This window comes from Canis lupus, chromosome 9 (assembly GCF_048164855.1).
Source record: "Canis lupus baileyi chromosome 9, mCanLup2.hap1, whole genome shotgun sequence".
Taxonomy (NCBI): Eukaryota; Metazoa; Chordata; class Mammalia; order Carnivora; family Canidae; genus Canis; species Canis lupus.
In genome coordinates this window covers 44,688,519-44,710,151 of record NC_132846.1, presented here as the reverse complement: position 1 = coordinate 44,710,151, position 21,633 = coordinate 44,688,519, and the positions used below count along the sequence as shown (strand labels likewise).

The window sequence follows — 21,633 nt, the reverse complement described above, 5'->3', positions numbered from 1 at the left end:
AGCTATAGAGGACCTTAAACCTTGTTATCATTCAACAAAGTTGCACATCTTTTTCAATTAAAGGAAAAGTTAAGTCACATACAGAAGCATTCTGAATCCATTTCAGGTCTTCTTCCCTTAAAAAAAGATATGAATTCTTGAACATGATAATTTATAACTGACTTGACTATGAAGACATCAAATATGAAATTAATTTTGGATAGTTCAAAATGGGAATTGCTTCAGATTCTAACTTGGCAGGTGTTGACTTAAAGGGCATTTAAGACATATTCCACTCTTTCTTAAAGGTTTCGATGCTATTTGAAGATGGTTTACCTCTGTAGTTTCAATCCTACTACACTGACAAAACATAAGGTAGAAGAGAGCAGCCCGGGTGGCTCAGCGGTTTAGCGCCGCCTTCAGCCCAGGGTGAGTTCCTGGAGACCCGGCATCAAGTCCCATGTCAGGCTCCCTGGATGGAGGCTGCTTCTCCCACTGCCTGTGTCTCTGCCTGTGTCTCTGCCTCTCTCTCTCTTTCTGTGTGTGTGTGTGTTCCTCATGAATAAATAAATAAAATCTTAAAAAAAAAACAAAAAACATAAGGTAGAAGATATACTGTGGAAGGTAGAATGTGAATGATGTCAAAAGATAATCCTAATTTGGGGAACTAATGGAGATAATGTTAGTGGTGTTAAGACGTTCCTAATCTGTGAGCTAAGGTGCTAATATTTCATTCCTTCTTTACAGTCTTCATCAGAAAAGGAAGTACTATCTAATGGTCAAGTGCTTTGGACTGGTAATCAAACTGACTTAGTTTCAAATCCCATCTCTACCAGTGTCTACCATACTCTCTGAGCTAGAGTATGCACATTTGTAAAGTGAGGCTTAACAGGAGACCTCACAGTCTCCTCCTGAAGATTAAATGAGAAAATGCACATTTAGTGCCTGGCACTACACAGAAGGAGCTCAATAAGCATTAACTATTATAAATATTATTAAGCAGATAAATGTCAATTAACATTTATCCATATAATATCCTACGGAAAAGAAAGTTTTTCAGGAAAATATTGAATCTAGATCTTATGTGATCCAAATACTTTTATCAGGGAGAGATGCTTATGAAACAATAACCTCATAAAACAATAATCTGAGGAAAGGCAAAGTTACTGATGCTTTCCAGATATGGGTAAATTAGAATGCAAAGTGTAAAATGTTTGAATTTAGAAATGAAATTCCAAACAGGCATAACATTAACATCTATTGCATTACCTGAGAAGAATAAAATGTTAATATACCAGACAATGGAAAAGCCCCGAAAAATGCAACTTTGTCATATCTACTTCAAAAAGAACCAATTGTTGGAGAAGAGCATACTGGACAAATTTCTTCTTCAGTCACAAACGTCTGATTTCTTGTAACTCAAAGCCCCAAAATATCTATTATTGAACAAGTCAGTTATTATAGTGAGACATAAAACTTTAAACACATGAAAAACAAAACAAGGCTTAAAATGAGAATTAATGAAGAAAGCTAAATACTAAGAAAAAGGGATCCCTGGGTGGCGCAGTGGTTTAGTGCCTGCCTTTGGCCCAGGGCGCGATCCTGGAGACCCGGGATCGAATCCCACGTCGGACTCCCAGTGCATGGAGCCTGCTTCTCCCTCTGCCTGTGTCTGCCTCTCTCTCTCTCACTGTGTGCCTATCATAAATAAATAAAAAATTTAAAAAAAATAAATAAATACTAAGAAAAATATTGAGCAGGTAGACTAGAGGAGAAGGCTTGGTCTCTCCAAATGGAACATTCATGGTGAATAGGAATGCCAACCCCCAAACACGACCTTACAGATTCCAAACAAATTGCTGAGAAGTTTCTGGTAGTCAGAGAGGGGGAGAGAAGAGTTTACCCATTATTAGAAGTCTGTTCCAAAATAAAAATTTTTTAATTATAATTTAGAACAAAATTCTTTTTTTTTAGAACAAAATTCTAAAAATGAAAACCTTAAAGAAGTTTTTATAATCAGTAAGGAGAACAATCCTCAACATTTTCTAAAGTTATTATGTTCTAGAATACAGCCTTGCACTTCTATTAATTCATTACATCCTCACAACAATCCTATAAGGTCATTTAAAAGAAGACATTTTGATGTTAAATAGCTTGCTCAAATGGTAACACTGATTTTGGATTACTACCTGTCCCAGACAGTCCCTGGGAAATTTGTGCATTAGTAATACCTTGAATTCTTTATAAGAGCAGCATTACTTTCATCTGCGTACCTATGGATCCATACTCTTAACACGTGAAGAACATGGCATTATAATCCAAACTGGTCTGCAACAAGAAAAATATAAACTGAGACTAAGCCTTCAAAGTATCTTATAGAATACGAATATTATAATTATAGGAGTAACAAACATACTGAAGTGTATCTATTAAACATAACACTACATTGGGGCTTATATTTTATATGTCTTTTTTTCCATTTCATTTTCTTAGTATTTAATTTGTATTCAATATATTTATATATATTGGTCTGCAATGGAATGGAGATTAAACAAAAACAAAAACTAGTCATTTATCAGATCGTTGAAGGAGCACTGCCCTAGAGCTCTGGTGCAAACAGCTTGCTCATGTTACCAGCTCTGTGGCAAAGAGGAGACATACTCAGATAAGTAACAATCCTCAGATAATCAATCTAAAATCCCATTTTGGTCATGGTTTATAGTTTAACTTCATTCATCAATCAGAGCACCTGCTAAGCGGGGTTAATTCTAGGTAATGTTAATTGTAGGCTCCCAACCTACTTACACAGCTTTTTCCTTTAGAGCCAAAGGGAGCTCGTTAACAACTGAATCTAACATTATAAGATAGTGCTCAACCTAGAGGTTCCAACTCCTTCACCACACGGGACTTCCTTTATGTAAGGTATGCTTTGGCCTCCTTCATAAGTTTACTTTTTCTCCTTACCATATGCTTGAAGAAGAGAGCATCCTGAAAATCACTTACTCATTAAGTGCTTTCAAGAATCAGATATCTTTTCCTTTGTTTTAGAAATCATTTAGGCATAAAGGTAAAGTCGCTATGTCAGAAAGCAAGAAGTTAGAAAAGCATCAAGAAAGTTAGTTTGGGGGCAAGGAATGTTGAAAAAAGTGACAGAGATCAATGTCACATAAACCTCTTTTAGATGGTCAGATACAGCAGGTAGGCACTACTGCTACAGCAATTTCCAGGTTACTTAATTTTAGCTCATTTCTAAATAATAATCCTGCCATAATTAATGGTTTTTTGAACTTTTATTCCAGATCTGAGAAATTCTGAGGAAAAAAATAGTACTGAATGACAGAATAGCAGATAAATTAAGAACATGAATAAATAGCATATCTTTTCATTTACATGAAAATGAACTGTAAAACAAATTAGATTTATTGGTCTCTTTATTTATAATAACCCTAGTCCCTAAGAAAAGCCAGATTCCCTTAAAAAGTAGTTTAGCCAATGTAGGAACCTAGGGAGCTATTTTCTAAGAGTAGAAACTGTGCTTCCCTGCCCCCGTGAATGAAATTTATTTTTTACAAATTTATCATCTCACTAGTTTCATGATACATCAATCTACAATAGTATAATCTGTCTAGAAAAAAATGTTTAATTTCTAGAAGACTGAAAACAGTTGAATTCTAAAATGTCTAAGTTATATGTAACTTTCATTTTTATTCTAACAGCTCGATGCACTGTTCCTATTGCAATAATAAACAGACATTATGAATATGATTTATAGCATTTTAAGACCTACAGTTGGAAAAGACCACTTGGCCATCAATTCAGATAGCCATAAATGACACATCATACTGATTATTAATGCCTTGGTTAGTTACACCACACATGGACACATTTCGTTTCAGTGAAAAAGAAAATAGCAGATACCTGCATATCACAAAAATCAATCAAGACAGTTCAAGAAAATACTGATATTGGAAAAGCTCTAACCATTTTATAGAAATAAAAAGTTTTACTGATTTATTTGAATTAACTATAATTTTTGATAAATGTTACCTCAGTTTTTAAATATATAAACCAACTTAAATCTCACAAATGTCAGTGCTAATAAGGTCAATTAAATTCTAATGCAGCTATTCGAAAATATGGTTCACGTCAGAATAAAGCAGGCTCACAAAGCCCCGGACAGGCGGCCCAAATGAGTGAAGTAGGCTTCAAGGCCAAGGAGTGCTGTGACCATCTCCTGATACTCAGCTCTAGCCAACTGCTGCCTTGAGGGAATAGACACAAATCAATAATAATAAAAATAAATACTCTGCTACTCTAACAAAGTAAAAGTCTGTGGGGTAGCTTTGGTATGACTACCAGCTTGCTCTTTCACGAAGTTCTTTCAGGACTGGCAGTGAAACTGGGCCTATTTTACTGCTGAACCCCAAGATACTCATGAAATACTGTTCCCTCCGAATGTAGTAGTTTTTCCTCACTAAATCTTTTGAGCACTGTGCATGTTGTGAACTCTTTATGAAGAACTTATCTGCATTTTCACTGAACAATGGTTTCATCTTTCTTCCTCACTAATGGCTGGTCGAGTAATGACAAATTAACAAATTAACCCAAATGTTAAAACATATTAACAGAAAATTCATTTCTAAGCAGATCTGAAACAACTTCAAATATCCATTCTAGTGCCCTCTTTCTTTAAAAGGAAATGTGAGGGATCCCTGGGTGGCTCAGCGGTTTGGCGCCTGCCTTTGGCCCAGGGCATGATCCTGAAGTCCCAGGATTAAGTCCCACGTCCCGCTCCCTACGTGGAGCCTGCTTCTACCTCCGCCTGTGTCTCCGCCTCTCTCTCTTTGTGTGTTCTCATGAACAAATAAATAAATCTTTAAAAAAAAAATTAAATAAATAAATAAAAGGAAATGTGAGTTAAGAACAATCTGATTTAGGGATGCCTGGGTGGTTCAGTGGTTGAGCGTCTGTCTGCCTTTGGCTCAGGTCCTGATCACAGGGTCCTGTGATCAAGTCTTGCAGGGGGCTCCCCACAGGGAGCCTGCTTCTCCCTCTGCCTGTGTCTTCGCCTCTCTCTGTGTCTCTCTCATGAATATATAAATAAAATCTTTTTAAAAATCTATTTTTCTCATCTTCATTCTAACACAAAAAAATTCAAAACGCCGGAAAACTTTTGGATTCTAATCCAAAAGACTACCTTCCCCCCCACAAAAACTATGCTTTATTTTCTCCAAATGAGGAGTAATACTGATTTCTACGTATATGGACAAATAATAGTCTCCATTTACATTTCTTGAGAGCAACTGGAACCTTGATTCCTTGGAATCCCTGGGAATCAAAAGAACGTTATGGTGCTTCTTTCCAGGAAAATACACAGAGCCCTAAATTTTTGTATGCAATTTCACAAGATTCAGAGTACCCCAGGATCTCCAGGGGGTCTGCCCACCCCACGTTAAGGACTCCGGTGCTTAAAATAAGGTTCCTTTCTATTATGAAATTCTATGTATCTTTTTTATTTTTTTAAAGATTTTATTTATTTATTCATGAGAGACACACAGAGAGAGAGAGGCAGAGACACAGGCAGAGGGAGAAGCAGGCTCCATGCAAGGCGCCCCATGCAGGACTCGATCCCGGGGCCCCAGGATCCTGCCCTGGGCCAAAGGCAGGTGCTAAACCGCTGAGCCACCCGGGGATCCCCTCTATGTATCTTGTTAGAAGACAGTCTTTCTTAGTAAGACCTTTAGCTCTGAGATACGTTGGGGAAGCAGCTTCCCTTTCTTTACAACTGTCCCTACTTCCTACCAGCCATCCTGAAAGCTGACAGAAAATTGAGAATTTCTTACCTCAGAGAAATTAACAGCCAAGGGAACGATTCCAGCCACGTAACATCCCACCAACATAGCCAGAGAGAGCAGACTAATGGAGATGAAATCATCCATTCTGTCCTCCTTTATTTGCCCACCGCCACCAGAACTGCAAATTTTCAGGGGCCTCAAAGGGTCCTTAGGTTCTTAAACGCGTATAGTGATTCCAACAGAACAAGGGGACTTTCCAGGTCGTCCGTCCTCCCCACTAGATGTGTTCAGAAACCCCTTTCTCTGGAACGCGCCTGGAACTAGCCCCTTTTTGCTGATATTAGCACCAGAGAGAACTTTCATCAATCTCAGGTCCCGGCCCCTGCGTTTTCAGATGCCAGTCACTGGATTCCCTGGGGTTTACGGTTAAAGGTATGCAAAAGAGCGATTTCTTCAATCGTCGGAGGGGTGGCACAATGGGCCCACTTCCTCCACGGACAACGTCCCAGATGGCAGCAAGAAAAAGGAAAACTCGAGCAGACTTGTTCGTTCTCCCGGCGCCCCTACGTCCCCGGGGCAGTCTTCCCCCAGGCTGGGACCAGCCCACCAGTCCCGGCAAACTCTCCTCCGAGTCTAGAACGGGCAAAGAGTCCCGCAGGTCTCTAACGATGGGCTTAGGGGTTCAGCAGGGAAGCTGATACAAAGCTGTCTCTGCCCTATACCCGGTGCTGCCCATATTACTCCACTCCGCTGGGCCTCGACCCGGAGCCACCGATACTACAGCTGCCATGGCCGCCAAGTGGCACCTCTTCATTACATCCACTTCCGGATTGCTTCACCGCCCCCTCCTTTAGAAGAGTACTTCCGGGTTACAACCGACCTATGGCCCGGGATTCTTAGGCTACCGCCATTTTTGAGTAGGGCTAATTAAAGAGGTCTGGTGTCAGAGCCCATATATATCTGTGTTCACTCTAGTCGTGCGTCTAATGGCGAGAATATGGAAGACCGTGTCTCGAGAAGAAACGATTTTTTTTTTTGAGAAGAAACGATTATTTTTCCAGTTCTGGAGCAATTACCTGTATCTAGCTCCTCGCCCTTATCCAAGATGGCTGAGCCAGAGTCGGTATCCGCTCTAGCTGCCGGAAATGTGTTCGCTTCTATGGTCCAAAAGGCTCTTTCGCGGTGCGTTTCTGACGACTTCCGGCGGCTCCTCTCGCGGGGATTGGCTGTTGGCGGCGTTGCGGCTAAGCTCGTGTGCGGCGGCGGTGTCGGCAGCGGCTGCGGCGAGAGAGTTTGGCGCGATGGTGAGAAAGGCCTCGGCGGCTCCCCGATCCCCCGGCCTCTGAGGCGATCCCAGCCGTGTACATCTTGTCCCCAGCCCATCCAGCGCGAGAGTGCAGCTCCCCGGCCCGCCAGCTTGTGGCGCGACCTCTCCCCTTCCCGCCGCGGGGCCGCGGGGCCGCGGGGCCTGGCGCTAGGCCCCGGAGCCCGGGTCCGCCCGGGTCCGCCCGGGTCCGCCCAGGTCCGCCCTGCGTTTGCGCGCCCGCGGCCGAGGTCCGGCGAGGCGTGCGGTGCGGAGGATGCGCTTCCTCCCGCGAGCTGCGTGGGGATGCTGCGCTTTTCCCCCAGAGTCTGGCCCGATGTGGGAACAATGGCCGAGGGATGTCTGACAAACCTGCGCCTGAAGCTGACAGATGGGGTGTGCTGCGCCCAGCGTGTGGGCCGGGAGGGGTCGTCTTTGCTTTGTAGCGTGCTTTCTCAGGCATCCCCTTTTGTTTTGCTGGGCTCCGTCCTCAAACAGACATACAACGTTTCTTTCCCCTCTTTTCCGAGACCCCAGAGGCCTGATCTGGCGTTTCTCCCGGCCCTCAATCCTGTTCTTACTCATTCTCTCTGGGACTCAAAGCTGAAAAGAAGATGGGCTCAGCTGAGGGTCCAGGTTCCTTAGAATCGGATCGGGGTGGTAGTGCAGTGAGTGGGTATTTTGTTCGTGTTTTTGTTTTTTTTGTTTTTTTTATTTCATTTTTATTTACTATTATTTTTTTTAATTCCGCCAAAAAGAAGGTGATCCACAGGGATTATGAGGAATCGTGGTTCTTCCGCACTTCAACCTCGGTTTTCTGATCGCTGGGGTTAAACGTTAACAGGTTACGCAGCTGTTGTTAACAAGGAACTCTCTGAGGTTGCACCTTTCTGAAGTGAGGTGTTTTTAAGTGTTTGACCCAACGTGGTCTCCCAGAGGCGACTGAGCAATCGGAAGGCTGGGTCTCCAGTTCTTTCTTGTTTCGTCATAATTGGCAGTGTGACTTTTGGAAGACTCTGTATCTCTGAGTTTCCCTTCTTTCTCTGCCCTTTATGTCACTCTTTGGTAACGTGTTATAATGGTAAGATTCAAATCTAAGGAAGGGACAGCAGTTAATACCAACGGAGCCTTTCTGGGTGAGCAAATAGCAGTGATAATACCTTCTCAGTCCAAGTGGCTTTAAGAGCTACGAATTTGTAGATAAAGCAAACAATTATTGGTTCAGTCGTCGTATGTACTTCTGCTTTATTAAAGACAAGCTTCAAGGGGTGGGGATTTTTTGTGGGGTTTTTTGGTAGTTTGGCAGAAGCACCTGAAGCTAATGACCTAGTCCTGTGTATTGTAATATTTCTGTAGCAGTAGAAGGATGACTCAGTTCATGTGTAAGAATTTTAAGAGTAGGACCAGATTAACTATTCATTAAAGTGGTTTACATCTGCTTGGTAATCAGAATAAGGATTTTATTAAAGTATATCTGTGTACCTTTTCCTGACTTAGGTTTTGCAACCTTATTTTTCTGTTGTGAGAAGTATATATGTATTTGTTTACGTGTACTTGTATTTTGCATACATATTTGTTTTTTTTTAATAAAACCAAACGGCTTTGGAGATAGCTCCAGTAAAAAGAAAGTGACCAAAACTGGTTTGGGAAGCTTTCTGGTCTTAAAATGTTAAAAGCAAAATACTGCCACTTAAAAACAATACCCATTTCAGCTACAGTTTTGTAAATTTAGTCATTTTTTTTCTTCGTTTTTAATCGTTGTCTTTGAGTACTAAGTATTGAAAATAGTGAGCTTTCTCAGAAGTTCACTTTAAGACTAGATGTAAAAAGTAGCGTATTGAATAGCCGTTTGCATATCATTACTTTTTTGAAGTAAATTAGTCCCTTAATTTTCATCAGAATGAGAACAAAATTAAATAGTAGTGACTGATACGACTATTGTGACTCCGTTATTGTGCTAAGGATAGAAAAAGAACATAGATCCACTACTTACAGTCATAAATAGTATTTCTCTTTTTCTCAGCCTACTTCTAAATTTTTATTAAAGCAATTAATAGGGGCACCTGGGTGGCTCAGTAGTTGAATGGCTGCCTTTGACTCAGGTTGTCAAAGTCCCACATCGGGCTCCCCACAGGGAGCCTGCTTCTCCCTCTGCCTATGTCTCTTTCTCTCTGTATGTCTCATGAACGAATAAATTTTTTTTTTTTTTAAGGCACTTAATAGGGCTGGAGATAGAAAGTGACCAGTGGAGATAGAAAATCTAAGTGGGTTTATAATCTAGTTGGGAAGAAAGGAAGAAAAAACAGTAGAAGGTAACTCATGCTGAATGCTTAGAGGCAGTAAGTACAACAGTTGCAGAAAGCAGCCCTTAAGGACAGGGAGTCCGAAGAGACCTTACAGAGTTGTTCAGCCATCATCTGACACCACACTTGAACAAAAGCATAAATGTAAGAAGAGCACCCTGATTAATAGTGCATTAATAACCAATGATCATTTGTGTCATGACTAGAGATTTTATATCATACTATGAATTTCTCAAATATGAGTTAGAAACTTAAATTGAAATCCCTTTTCTCCCTGCAGTCTCACACCATTTTGCTGGTACAGCCTACCAAGAGGCCAGAAGGCAGAACTTACGCTGACTATGAATCTGTGAATGAATGCATGGAAGGTGAGTTTAAGCACTAATGAAGAGTTTTTATTTTTGTTTTCTTGATCTTCACTATTAGAATATGTCTCATTTAGGAACTAGGCTTGTTTTTCCTCCAGATTTCTCAAGTTATTAATTTGAGCCAGGAAGGAAGAAGATACTAGGGACCGTATTTGTTGAAAATTGAAACATTGATTATAGGTATTGTCCTTCTGCTGCAAGTATTTTTTTTTTAAATCCAGCTCCCGTGATTACAGTGAATGGCCTTCTGAAGCCTCCCTCTGTTGATATTCCGTTATTCATTATGTAAATATCTTACAGTTCTTGTGTATTCTGGTTAGACTCAAACACTATAGAGTTGTTAAGACAGGCTCTAGGGATACCTTCAGAACCTATTAGTCTGCTGATTGAACAAATAAGCATTAAAAGCTTTTGAGGTTTGAGTATACTCCATCAGCGTTAGAAGATAAAAATTAGCTCAGAGAATAAAGGCAAATGGAACCAAATAAGTATAATTTATTGTGTACTTGATAAGCTGACACCACCCTGAAGGGAACTATTAGCCCTTAATGCTGCTTTACTCAGTAAACCATTAGATGAGAGCGCATAGATTGGATCATCACAAATTGGATTCATCCTTACATTTAATCATTATATCGAGTAAACCAGTTGTGCACATTCTGCACCCTTTTTAGCAAATTGTCCGTTCTTCTTTCTTTTTTTTTTTTTTTAATTATTTATTTATGATAGAGAGAGAGAGAGGCAGAGACATAGGCAGAGGGAGAAGTAGGCTCCATGCGCCAGGAGCCTGACGTGGGATTCGATCCCGGGTCTCCAGGATCTCGCCCTGGGCCAAAGGCAGGGCTAAACCGCTGCGCCACCCAGGGATTCCGGTTCTTCACTTCTTTCTATAAAGATTTTATAGTCACTGTTTTTGCAATTGGGCATGTCCTTGAATTTGTTGATTATCCAGAGCTAACTGGGTTAGCCTTAAAATCTGTCCTTATAAAGCCAACAATGGGTAGATCTGTGGGGGGAAAAAACTACTGGTAATAATTAGAGACAGCTTCTAGGTAATTGGTACCATGCCTTCCTGATTGTAGATTCTCTTAATTTTCAAAGAAGAGCAGCTCTTGTCCTTCCCTCATTTTAGGACCTTTCCTTTGCTGACCATTCAGGTAGACTCTGTGCACGTTCTGCCTTAGCACATTATTGTCTTACCTGTATTATGTTTGGTCTTTAATTTCACAATACTCTGCCAACCTTTGCTATTTTAATGAATCCTAACTTTCTTTTTCATTAATACACTTTATTTCTAGAGCAGCTCAAGGTTTACAGAAAAACTGAACAGAAAATACAGGGTTCCTAACGTACTCCCTTTCCTCACCTCCACAGTGTCTCCCATTAATAACACCTTAACAAAAATAATAATAACGCTTAACGTTGATGTGGTACGTTTGTTGCAGTTGATGAAACCAGTATTTTTTTTTTTTAAGGATTATTTATTTGTGAGAGAGAGAGTGCCCATGCAAACAAGCGGGGAGAGGGGGAGAGGGGCAGAGGGAGAAGCAGACACCCTGCTAAGCAGGGAACCCAGCTTGGGCTTGATCCCAGTATCCTAAGATCATGACCTGAGCCGCCGAAGGCAGATGCTTAACCAACTGAGCCACCCAGGTGCCCTGGTAAACCCAATATTGCTACATTATTATTACTAACTAAAGTCTACTGTTAACTAAAATCTGTTATTAACTAAAGCTTATATTGGGCCCTTCATGTTGTACAGTTCTGTGGATTTTACTAGATGCATAACATATATTCATCGTTACAGTATCATACAGAATAATTTTCACTTACCTAAAAATCCCTGTGCTGCACTTGTTCATTCATCCCTACTTCACCTTCTGCTGTCCTGGCAACTGTTGGTCTCCTTGCCACCTCCATAGTTTTGCCTTTTTCAGAATGTCAGAGTTGGACGGTCTTGTTTCATTTAGCAATATGCATTTAAGGTTCTTCCATGTCTTTTTAAATTAAGTTTTTTAGGATAGTTGTAGGCTTACAGGAAAATTGGTTCAAAGTACAGAGAATTCCATCACACCCCTTCTTCCCTACTCTCTCTTTTCAGTTTCTCTTACTTATATTCTATATTAGTGTGATACATTAGTTACAACTATAGAGCCAATACTGATACATTATTGACTAAAGGCCATAGTTTATTTTAGTGTTCAGTCTTTGTTTTGGACATCTTACGGGTTTTGATTTATTTATAATACTGACAAGTATCTACCATTTACTGCCCTGAAAAATCTCTGGTGCTTTACCTGTTCCTCCCCACAAATCTCTGGCAACCACTGGTCTTTTAAATGCCTCCATAGTGTCAACCTTTTCCAAAATGTCCTGTAGTTGAAATTATGTAGTATATAGCTTTTTCAGGTTGGCTCTTTCACAAAACAGTGGTTTTTTGTTTTTGTTTTTTAAGATCTTAATTTATGTATTAGAAGGGGCACAAGCAGGGGGAGGGGCAGAGAGAGAGAGAGAGAGAGCAGCAGATTCCCCACTGAGTGGGGATCTCAGAGTCCTAAGATGGAGATTTGAGCTGAAGTCATATGCTTAACCAATTGAACCATGCAGATGTCCCAAAAGAGTGTCCTTTTAAGGTTCTTCCATATCTTCATGGCCTGGTAGCTAGCTCATTTCTTTTTATTTCTGAGTAATCCATCATTTGGATATACCACAGTTTGGTTATCCATTTACCCACCAAAGGACATCATAATTGCTTTCTCGTATTGGCAGTTACAATAAAACTGCTACAAACATTCATGTGCGCCTAAGTTTTCAACCCCTTTAGGTAAATGCTGAGGAATGTGATCATTGCATCATATGGTAAGATTGTGTTTAGCTTTGTAAAAAGCTGACACACTGTCTTCAGATGTGGCTGTGCCATTCTGTGTTCTCACCAGCAATGAATGAGAATTCCTATTGCTCCACATTCTTCTCCACATTTGGTGCTGTCAGTGTTCTGGATTTCTGTGATTCTGATAGGTATATAGTGATAACTCATTTTAATTTGTAGTTTTCTAATGATATGTTGTGTATCTTTTTATAATAGTTATTTGCCATTTGTATATTTTCCTTGGTAAGGTGTCTGTTCAGAACCCTAACCCACTTTTTAGATGAGGTGTTTATTTTTTTTATTGTTGAGTTTTATAAGTTCTTTGTATGTCTTGGATACTAATTCTTTATCAGATAATATGTTTTGCAGAGATTTCCTCCTAGTCTGTGTCTTGTCTTTTCACTTTCTCGATAGTGTCCTTGAAGCACCAAAGGTTTAAATTTTGATGAACTCTGGGATCCCTGGGTGGCGCAGCGGTTTAGCGCCTGCTTTTGGCCCAGGGCGCGATCCTGGAGACCCGGGATCGAATCCCATGTCGGGCTCCCGGTGCATGGAGCCTGCTTCTCCCTCTGCCTGTGTCTCTGCCTGCCTCTCTCTCTCTCTCTCTCTCTCTCTCTCTCTCTCTGTGTGTGTGTGTGTGACTATCATAAATAAATAAAAAAAATTTATAAATTTTGATGAACTCCAATTTATATGTTTTTTTTCTAATGTTCATAGTTTTGGTGCCATATCTGAGAAGCCATTGCCTTGTTCAGTCAGGAAAATTTGTGCTTGTGTTTTCTTCCAAATGTGTTATAGCTGGGCTCTTACATTTAGGTCTCTGGGCCATTTTGATTATTTATATATAATGTGAAGTGTGGACCCAACTTTATTCTTTTGGCACCATTTGTTGAAAAGACAATTCTTTCTTCATCGAGTTATCTTTGTATTGGGACGCCTGAGTAGTTCAGTGGTTGGGCATCTGCCTTTGGCTCGTGTGATCCCAGAGTTCGGGATCGAGTCCCACATCGGGCTCCCTGCATGGAGCCTGCTTCTCCGTCCACCTATGTCTCTGCCTCTCTCTCTCTCTCTCTCTGTCTCTCTCATGAATAAATAAATAAAATCTTTAAAAAAATTTATTTATTTATAAGGGAGAAGCAGGTCCCCACAAGGAGCCTAATGTGGGACTTGATTCCGGAACTCCAGGATCACACCCTGAGCCAAAGGCAGATGCTCAACTGCTGAGCCACCCAGGTGTTCCCTAAATTAAATTTATTCTTAAGAATTTTATTTTTTGATGCTATTGTAAATGGAGCCATTTTCTTAATTTCATCTTCAGATAGTTCATTATTGGAGCTTAGAAATAGAGTTGAATTTTGTATATGAACTTACATCCTGCAATTCTGTTGCATTCAATTGTTTGTCCTAATGGTTTTGTGTGTGTGTGTGTGTGTGTGTGTGTGGTTTCCTTAGGATGTTCTGTGTATAAGATTGTGTCCTCTGTGAAGAGAGATAGTTGCACTTCCTTTTTTCCCCTGATCTGAATGCCTGTTGTTTCTTTTTCTTGTCAAATTACCCTGGCCAGAACCTCTAGTACAATGATGTTGACTATAAATAACAAGAGTAGATATTCTGGTGTGCTTCCTAATCTCAGTGGGAAAGTTTCCAGTCTTTCACCATTAAGTATGATTGTAGCAATGGGTCAGTGCCTTTTTAAGATAAATGGTGAATTTATTTTTCTGATTATTTCCTTTCCACCTTTACCTTTCTCTTTGATAACTCATGAGTGATACTCTTTGATCACAGTGTGGGGAAAGTACCAGTCAAAAACCCTAACTCAGCTTTTCATAGATCTGTAGTTGAATATTACTTTCTATTGGGAAATTTATAAAATCAATTTAGAGGTACATAAAGGACCTGAGCGTAAAGGATAGGACATGTTTTCCCAGATGACATTTATTTGTTCATTCATTGTAAGAGTATTAAAAACATTTGATAGTGAGAATGGACAGAAAAGGTTATGTTTCCATTTTGTGGGAACAAGAGAAGATATGTCACTGAATAAAAAATAATATGCTCCTTAGATAATAAGGTTAAGAATGTGTGCTTGCTATCAATGATTTTGTTCATTTTATGTCTTTTTATGACTTGTGTTTGAGTACTTCTGTGCTCTTACATGTGCTAATGCTTTTATATGCATCATTTCATATAATCTTCCCCATAGCTCCATGGAGAATATTGTCCTTACCATTTGACAGGTAGGATTCTGGGGGTGGAGTCGTTAGTAAAGGACAGAGCTAGAATTCAACTCTCTGAATCCAGAGTCCAGCCTCTTGAGTAAAATACTCTTATGATAATCTCTTCCTCAGTGCCAGTTTTGTTTTTGTTCATTTGTTTTTGCATTGTATCAAAATTTGAAAGCAGAATGGAAAAGCCTCTTTGTCATCCATCTTTCCCAAGTGTGGTGTTTTTCTTTATTTACAGAGGCTTTAGGAATATTTGTTTATTGAAAAACCTGGGAGCTCCTGGGTTGTTCAGTTGGTTAAGCATCTGCCTTTGGCTTAGGCCATGATCCTTGGGTCCTGGGATCCAGCTCCACTTCAGGTTCCCTGCTCAGTAGGAAATCTGCTTCTCCCTCTGCTCCTCCCCCCACTCATGCTCTCCCCTCTTGCTCTTCTTTCTCTCTCAAATCAATAAATAAAATCTTTAAAAGGGGACGCCTAGGTGGCTCAGTGGTTTAGTGCCTGCCTTTGGCCCAAGGTGTGATCCTGGAGTCCCAGGATTGAGTCCCACATCAGGCTCCCTGTCTCTGCCTCTCTCTCTCTGTCTCTCATGAATAAATAAATAAATAAAATCTTTAAATAAGTAAATCTTTTTAAAAAATGTTTAAAAGAAAAGGGAAAACCTGGTAAGACCTACAGCGTCATCACTTGTTTGAATTCTCATGTGACAGGCCTTTAAAGTTCTTTTAGACCTAATGACTTGAAGTAATCATTTTATTCTATTTTAAAGGCATAAAATACTTAACATTCTGGCAAATACATAAAATTAAAAGATAATTTACTAGTGACAAATACTAAAACAAAAGTGACCAACTTGTTATTTTCCCAGCCTGACTTTTAAAAATAAAATGGGATCCCTGGGTGGCGCAGCGGTTTGGCGCCTGCCTTTGGCCTAGGGCGCGATCCTGGAGACCCGGGATCAAGTCCCACATAGGGCTCCCGGTGCATGGAGCCTGCTTCTCCCTCTGCCTGTGTCTCTGCCTCTCTCTCTTTCTCTCTCTGTGACTATCATTAAAAAAAAAAAAAAAAAAAAGACTAAATCCATTTAAATAAATAAATAAAAATAAAATGTGAGGGTGCTTGGCTGGCTCAGTCAGTGGAGTATGCAACTCTTGATCGCAGGGTTGTAGGCTCAAGCCCCACATTAGGTGAAGAGATTACTTAAAAATAAAATCCTGGGCAGCCTGGCTGGCTCAGTGGTTTAGCGCTGCCTTCAGCCCCAGGTGTGATCCTGGAGACCAAGGATCAAGTCCCACATCGGGCTCCCTGCATGGAGCCTGCTTCTCCCTCTGCCTTGTGTCTCTGTGTCTCATGAATAAATATAATTTTTAAAATAAAAAAAAATCCTTTAAAAAATAAAAATGAAATATTATGGCATTGTTTTTTTTTTTTTAATTTTTATTTATTTATGATAGTCACACAGAGAGAGAGAGAGAGAGAGAGAGAGAGAGAGAGGCAGAGACACAGGCAGAGGGAGAAGCAGGCTCCATGCACCGGGAGCCCGACATGGGATTCGATCCCGGGTCTCCAGGATCGCGCCCCGGGCCAAAGACAGGCGCCAAACCGCTGCGCCACCCAGGGATCCCTAAGGCATTGTTTTATATATATATATATATGTGTGTGTGTGTGTGTGTGTGTGTGTGTGTGTGTGTGTGTATAGTGTTATGTATGTGCTATTCATGTCTGAAGTTTATATAGTTTGTAAGATCTTGATTTTTCTCCTTAGGCGTTTGTAAAATGTATGAAGAACATCTGAAGAGAATGAATCCCAACAGCCCCTCTATCACATATGATATCAGCCAGTTGTTTGATTTTATTGACGATCTGGCCGACCTCAGCTGCCTTGTGTAAGTATTAGCCACCGTCTCTCTTAAGGTGTATGTTTCTGTTCTTTATCCAGCTGTTGGAGGTGATTTGTGGTATTGCAAGTATACTCTGTACCTGACCCTGATCTTTGCAGTTTGGCTGCTGTGCAGTAATATTTCATCTACATATGGCTCAAGTTAATTTGGCAACATAAAGCCAAAGGCACAGGAAAAGCTTAAGAATTTTGCTAATTGTTGACAGTTAGTATCCAGAGAAAATGCTAAGAAGTTCAAAGTCCTGATTCTTGGTCTTTTTAAACCAAATAGTCTTAGGTGTTGTTTTGTTGTTCTGTTTTAGGTTTTTTCCCCTCAAAGTCATTGTCAATTTTTTTGTTTTTTAAGATTTTATTTATTTATTCATGAGAGACACGGCGGGGGGCGGGGAGGGGGTGGCAGAGACACAGGCAGAAGGAGAAGCAGGCCCCATGCAGGGAGCCCAATGTGGGACTCAATCCCGGGGTCTCCAGGATCACACCCTGAGCGGAAGGCAGTGCTACACCCAGGCTGCCCCATCATTGTCGTTTTAAAGCAGTTGGCTTTGGATTAAAACTAAGATGATTCTGGGATCCCTGGGTGGCTCAGCGGTTTGGCCCCAACCTTTGGCCCAGGGTGCGATCCTGGATTCCCGGGATCGAGTCCTGTGTCAGGCTCCCGGCATGGAGCCTGCTTCTCCTTCCTCCTGTGTCTCTGCTTCTCCTCTCTCTTTCTATCTATCATGAATAAATAAATAAATAAATCTTTAAAAAAAAAAAAACTGAGATGATTCTGTTTTCATGATAAAGGAAAGTGAGAATACCTTATAATGTGTCATCAGGTGCTTGAATATTACATGCCAGATACTGTCCTAGAAGTAAATATGTTTTTGAAAAATATATAATGTCCAACTCAGGCATTTTCTCTGCTTCCTGGATTATGACTGGGATCAGGTCAGGACTTGGGATCCCACCAAAGATTCCTGTTGAAAACTTATATTTCCTTGGAATATTTGAGTTCTATTTTGATAATGTAAAACATTCCAGTGATTCAGATCTGGTCTTTAATGAAATGTGTTAATAAGAAAATTGTTTTGTTTTGTTTTTTTATTTTTAAAAAAAAGTTTTTTTGTTTTGTTTTTAAAGATTTTATTTATTTGAGAGAACCTGATTGGTGAGAGACGGATAGGAGAGGGTCAAGCAGACACTCTGCTAAGTGTAGAGCCTGACGCAGAACTTGATCCCAGGACCCTGAGATCATGACCTGGACTGTCCGGGCACCCCAATATGAAAATTTTATTGGGGCACCTGGTGGCTCAGTCAGATAAGCCTCCGACTCTTGATTTCATCTCAGGGCATGATCTCAGAGTGGGCTCCACACTCAGTGCAGAGTCTGCTTGTCCCTCTCCCTGTGCGTTTTTTCTTTCTTTCAAATAAATGAAATTTTAAGTAAGTCTGTCTGACCCTGATATGGCTCTGAAAATTTTTGGTTTTTTTTTTTTTTTTTTTTAATTTATTTTATGATAGTCACACACACAGAGAGAGAGAGAGAGAGAGAGGCAGAGGGAGAAGCAGGCTCCATGCACCGGGAGCCCGACGTGGGACTCGATCCCGGGTCTCCAGGATCGCGCCCTGGGCCAAAGGCAGGCGCCAAACCACTGCGCCACCCAGGGATCCCAAAATTTTTGGTTTTTAAAAAAATATTTTATTCATTTGAGAGAGAGCGAGCAGACTGAGCAGGGGACACCCCCCCACGCAGGGCTTGATCCCAGGACCCCAAGACCATGACCTCAGTCAAAGGCAGATGCTTAACCATCTGAGCCACCCAGGCACCCCAGTTCTTTGTTAAGTTCTTCTCCAACGTTGACGTAAATATTATAGTCTACCATATCTGAAGCAGACTAGACTAACCCTTATTTAATTAAGCATGAATAACAAATATTCAAAGGAAATTATTTGACCTTTTTGAATATTTCTCATTATAACAAAAGGACATTTAAAAATTTTTTAAATCATTTATTTTGGTTAAGCGTTTTGTAAAAGTAGAAAGTTTATGCATTTTTAATAAACCAGATTCTGCCCTTACTATTCAGGGGAAGAATACGATAATGGTATAAAACGTTCCTCCTTTGGAATTTGTCTGTCATGCCAAAAGTTGGAGCATAGGTTTCTAGCTCAGTAGTGGAGGGAGGACTGGTCCAGGAGTGTTTTAAGCTTCTGCTACTTGCCCAAGTCACTTTAGCTAATAAGTTGCTGTTCTTTGACCTAATAAGTCGCTTGTTTTTTGATTTCCTCCTTTTTTAAAAAGAGTGGGGGTAATAGTATCTACTCTCAGGGTTGTAATAAGGATTGAGTGAGTGTATTTAGGTAAGTACTTAAAGTAATACCTAGCAGTTTGTAACTTAATCATTAGTATTATCATTTGTGTATGATTTCTTTGCTGGGAAGTTAAATGAAACTTCTGGTTCAGATAAATAACTGATAAATTAGATATTTTGTTTTTCTAAAATATCCCTAAGTTTGGTTGTTGGTTTTGGGGGGTTTTGGTGTTTTTGTTTTTTAATTCTTTAGTCTAAGTCCATCTTTGTCTCTCTGGGGTGCCATGTAGTGTTTCGACCACATGGTGCGCATGGCTTTGAAACACTGATATAGTTTGTATTTGTGCAATCTCTACTTATTGTCTGCTTTTTTTTATACTCTAGCCTTAGTTTTTTACCTCAAAAAATGATTTTATTAACCAACCAGATTTCAGTGGTAGATCACCTGAAATGTTTGTACTATTTGAGTCTTCTAAAGATACGAGTGGTTGGTTATTCAGTGATACCTTGGCCTCAGAACCCCTGGAGTCCCTATGGAGTCTCATTGTTAATGCTGCTGGTTGTTTCTCTTGACCCTCCTCTTCTGATTAGAGCCATTTTGAAGCTTGTTACATCTTCTAATAATTCTCTACCAGCCTCTAACACGATTTACTTTAAAAAGCAAATTCTGGGGCACTTGGGTGGCTCAGTTGTTTAAGTGTCTGCCTTCCGTCCATGTCACGATCTCAGGTCCTGGCATCCAATCCCACATCAGTCTCCCTGCTCAGTGGGGAGTCTGCTTCTCCCTCCCTCTCTGCCCCTACCCGTGCTTTTGTGCACACACACGTGCTCCCTCTCTCAAATAAACTTAAAAAAAAACAAAAAACAAATCCTGAAATATAGGTTAAAAGACTTCCTTAATACTTTACAGGGAAGAAATCTTTGTGGTAGTAACATGTTTTTTAAAGATTTTTAGTTAATTCTAGGGGATCCCTGGGTGGCGCAGCGGTTTAGTGCCTGCCTTTGGCCCAGGGTGCGATCCTGGAGACCCGGGATCGAATCCCATGTCGGGCTCCCGGTGCATGGAGCCTGCTTCTCCCTCTGCCTGTGTCTCTGCCTCTTTCTCTCTCTGACTATCATAAATAAATAAAAATTAAAAAAAAAGATTTTTAGTTAATTCTAAATAAATTCAGCAAACTCAAGTTTGTACCATTGTTTTTTGTTTTTTATTTTTTTTTTATTTTATTTTATTTTTTTTATTCATGATAGGCACACAGTGAGAGAGAGAGAGAGGCAGAGACACAGGCAGAGGGAGAAGCAGGCTCCATGCACCGGGAGCCTGACGTGGGATTCGATCCCGAATCTCCGGGATCGCGCCCTGGGCCAAAGGCAGGCGCCAAACCGCTGCGCCACCCAGGGATCCCTGTTTTTTAATTTTTTTAATTACTAAAGAAACAGTAAAAGTTGTAACTAGGTAGGAGAAAGAACACACTTTTTCTGGTCATACTCTGTCAAAAAGTAGATATGTAACACATTGAGCATTTAACTTAAGATTTCTAGACATTGGTTTCTTTTTCTGCTGTAAGCTCATACTTGGTGGTCTAAAGTTCCTGTCGCTTAAAATCCAACAGTAATGTAAGCAGATCTTTTATCTATTTATTTATTTTTTTAAAGATTTTATTTCAGAGAGAAAGAGATAGCAACAGATGCAGGCTCCCCACTGAGCAGCGAGCCCTGTGTGATGCTCAATCCGAGGACCCTGGGATCACAACCTGAGCCGAAGGCAGATGCCTTACTGATGGAGCCACCCAGACACCCCAGATCTTTTGTTTTTATTAAGTTCATGTACAAACATGCACACCTGTGCCATCATTGAGCAGTTATAATTTAGAGTTTTAAAAACACAACAGTAATTGACCCTTATAACTTTGCTTTTACCTTTCTGTTCCTCAGTTACCGAGCTGATACCCAGACATACCAGCCATATAACAAAGACTGGATTAAAGAGAAGATCTACGTTCTCCTTCGTCGGCAGGCCCAACAGGCTGGGAAATAGTGGAGTTGGAAGCAGCAGGGGGATGGGGGTGGGCTTGGAACACAGGTGTGTACAGCGTGCTGTAGTGGAAGTTTTGTATTATAGTAATCCTGTTTCCATTTTGGTATACTCTAGTCAGGATTGAATGTATTAGATGAAATGTAAGGATCTTGTTCAATCTGAAACCCCCATCGCCCCCTTTCCCTCCCTTTTTTTTTTTACTTAAACATTTTTATGATAATTTAGATGGAAGTTGTTTGTCAGTTAATGTTGGTTCCAGTCCTTCAAACTGTTCATATCTGCTTTATAACATTCATTGTACTAACCCTTCAGGTTGGGGTGGGGGGCTGGTGACAGTTTAGTTATGTCCTCAAGATAAAGTCTTAGTGAAAAAAATGAATAAATGTTCTTTAGTTATATTTTCCCCTTGAGTGATTTTTTCTTTTTCTTTTCTTTTTTATTTCTTTTATTTTTTGGGGGGGTCTCTGAACATTGAATTTCCTCACAAAGCAGGGTGCCTGGGTAGCTCAGCAGTTGAGCATCTGCCTTTGGATCCCTGGGTCCAGGATCAAGTCCCACATGGGCT

The 21,633-nt window shown here is 40.4% G+C and overlaps 2 protein-coding genes across 3 annotated transcripts in view; one reads left to right on the top strand and one right to left on the bottom strand.

Annotated features, from left to right (window-relative positions):
* SLC39A9 (solute carrier family 39 member 9) overlaps positions 1–6,805 on the bottom strand; it is a 43,798-nt gene extending 36,993 nt beyond the window's left edge. Inside the window, exon 1 of one of the 2 annotated variants that reach the window (XM_072839068.1) lies at positions 5,823–6,805. In XM_072839068.1, coding sequence (XP_072695169.1) covers positions 5,823–5,918 — 96 coding nt within the window. In that variant the 5' untranslated portion in view covers positions 5,919–6,805. The remainder of the gene's footprint in view (positions 1–5,822) is intronic. The other variant, XM_072839067.1, reaches the window with a different exon arrangement.
* Positions 6,806–6,904: 99 nt separating this feature from the next.
* Positions 6,905–21,466, top strand: ERH (ERH mRNA splicing and mitosis factor). Its single transcript, XM_072839069.1, has 4 exons — positions 6,905–7,078; positions 9,661–9,748; positions 16,605–16,725; positions 20,966–21,466. Exons 1-4 carry the CDS (start codon positions 6,920–6,922, stop codon positions 21,066–21,068), a joined length of 471 nt encoding a protein of 156 aa, XP_072695170.1. The 5' UTR covers positions 6,905–6,919; the 3' UTR covers positions 21,069–21,466.
* Positions 21,467–21,633: the final 167 nt, after the last annotated feature.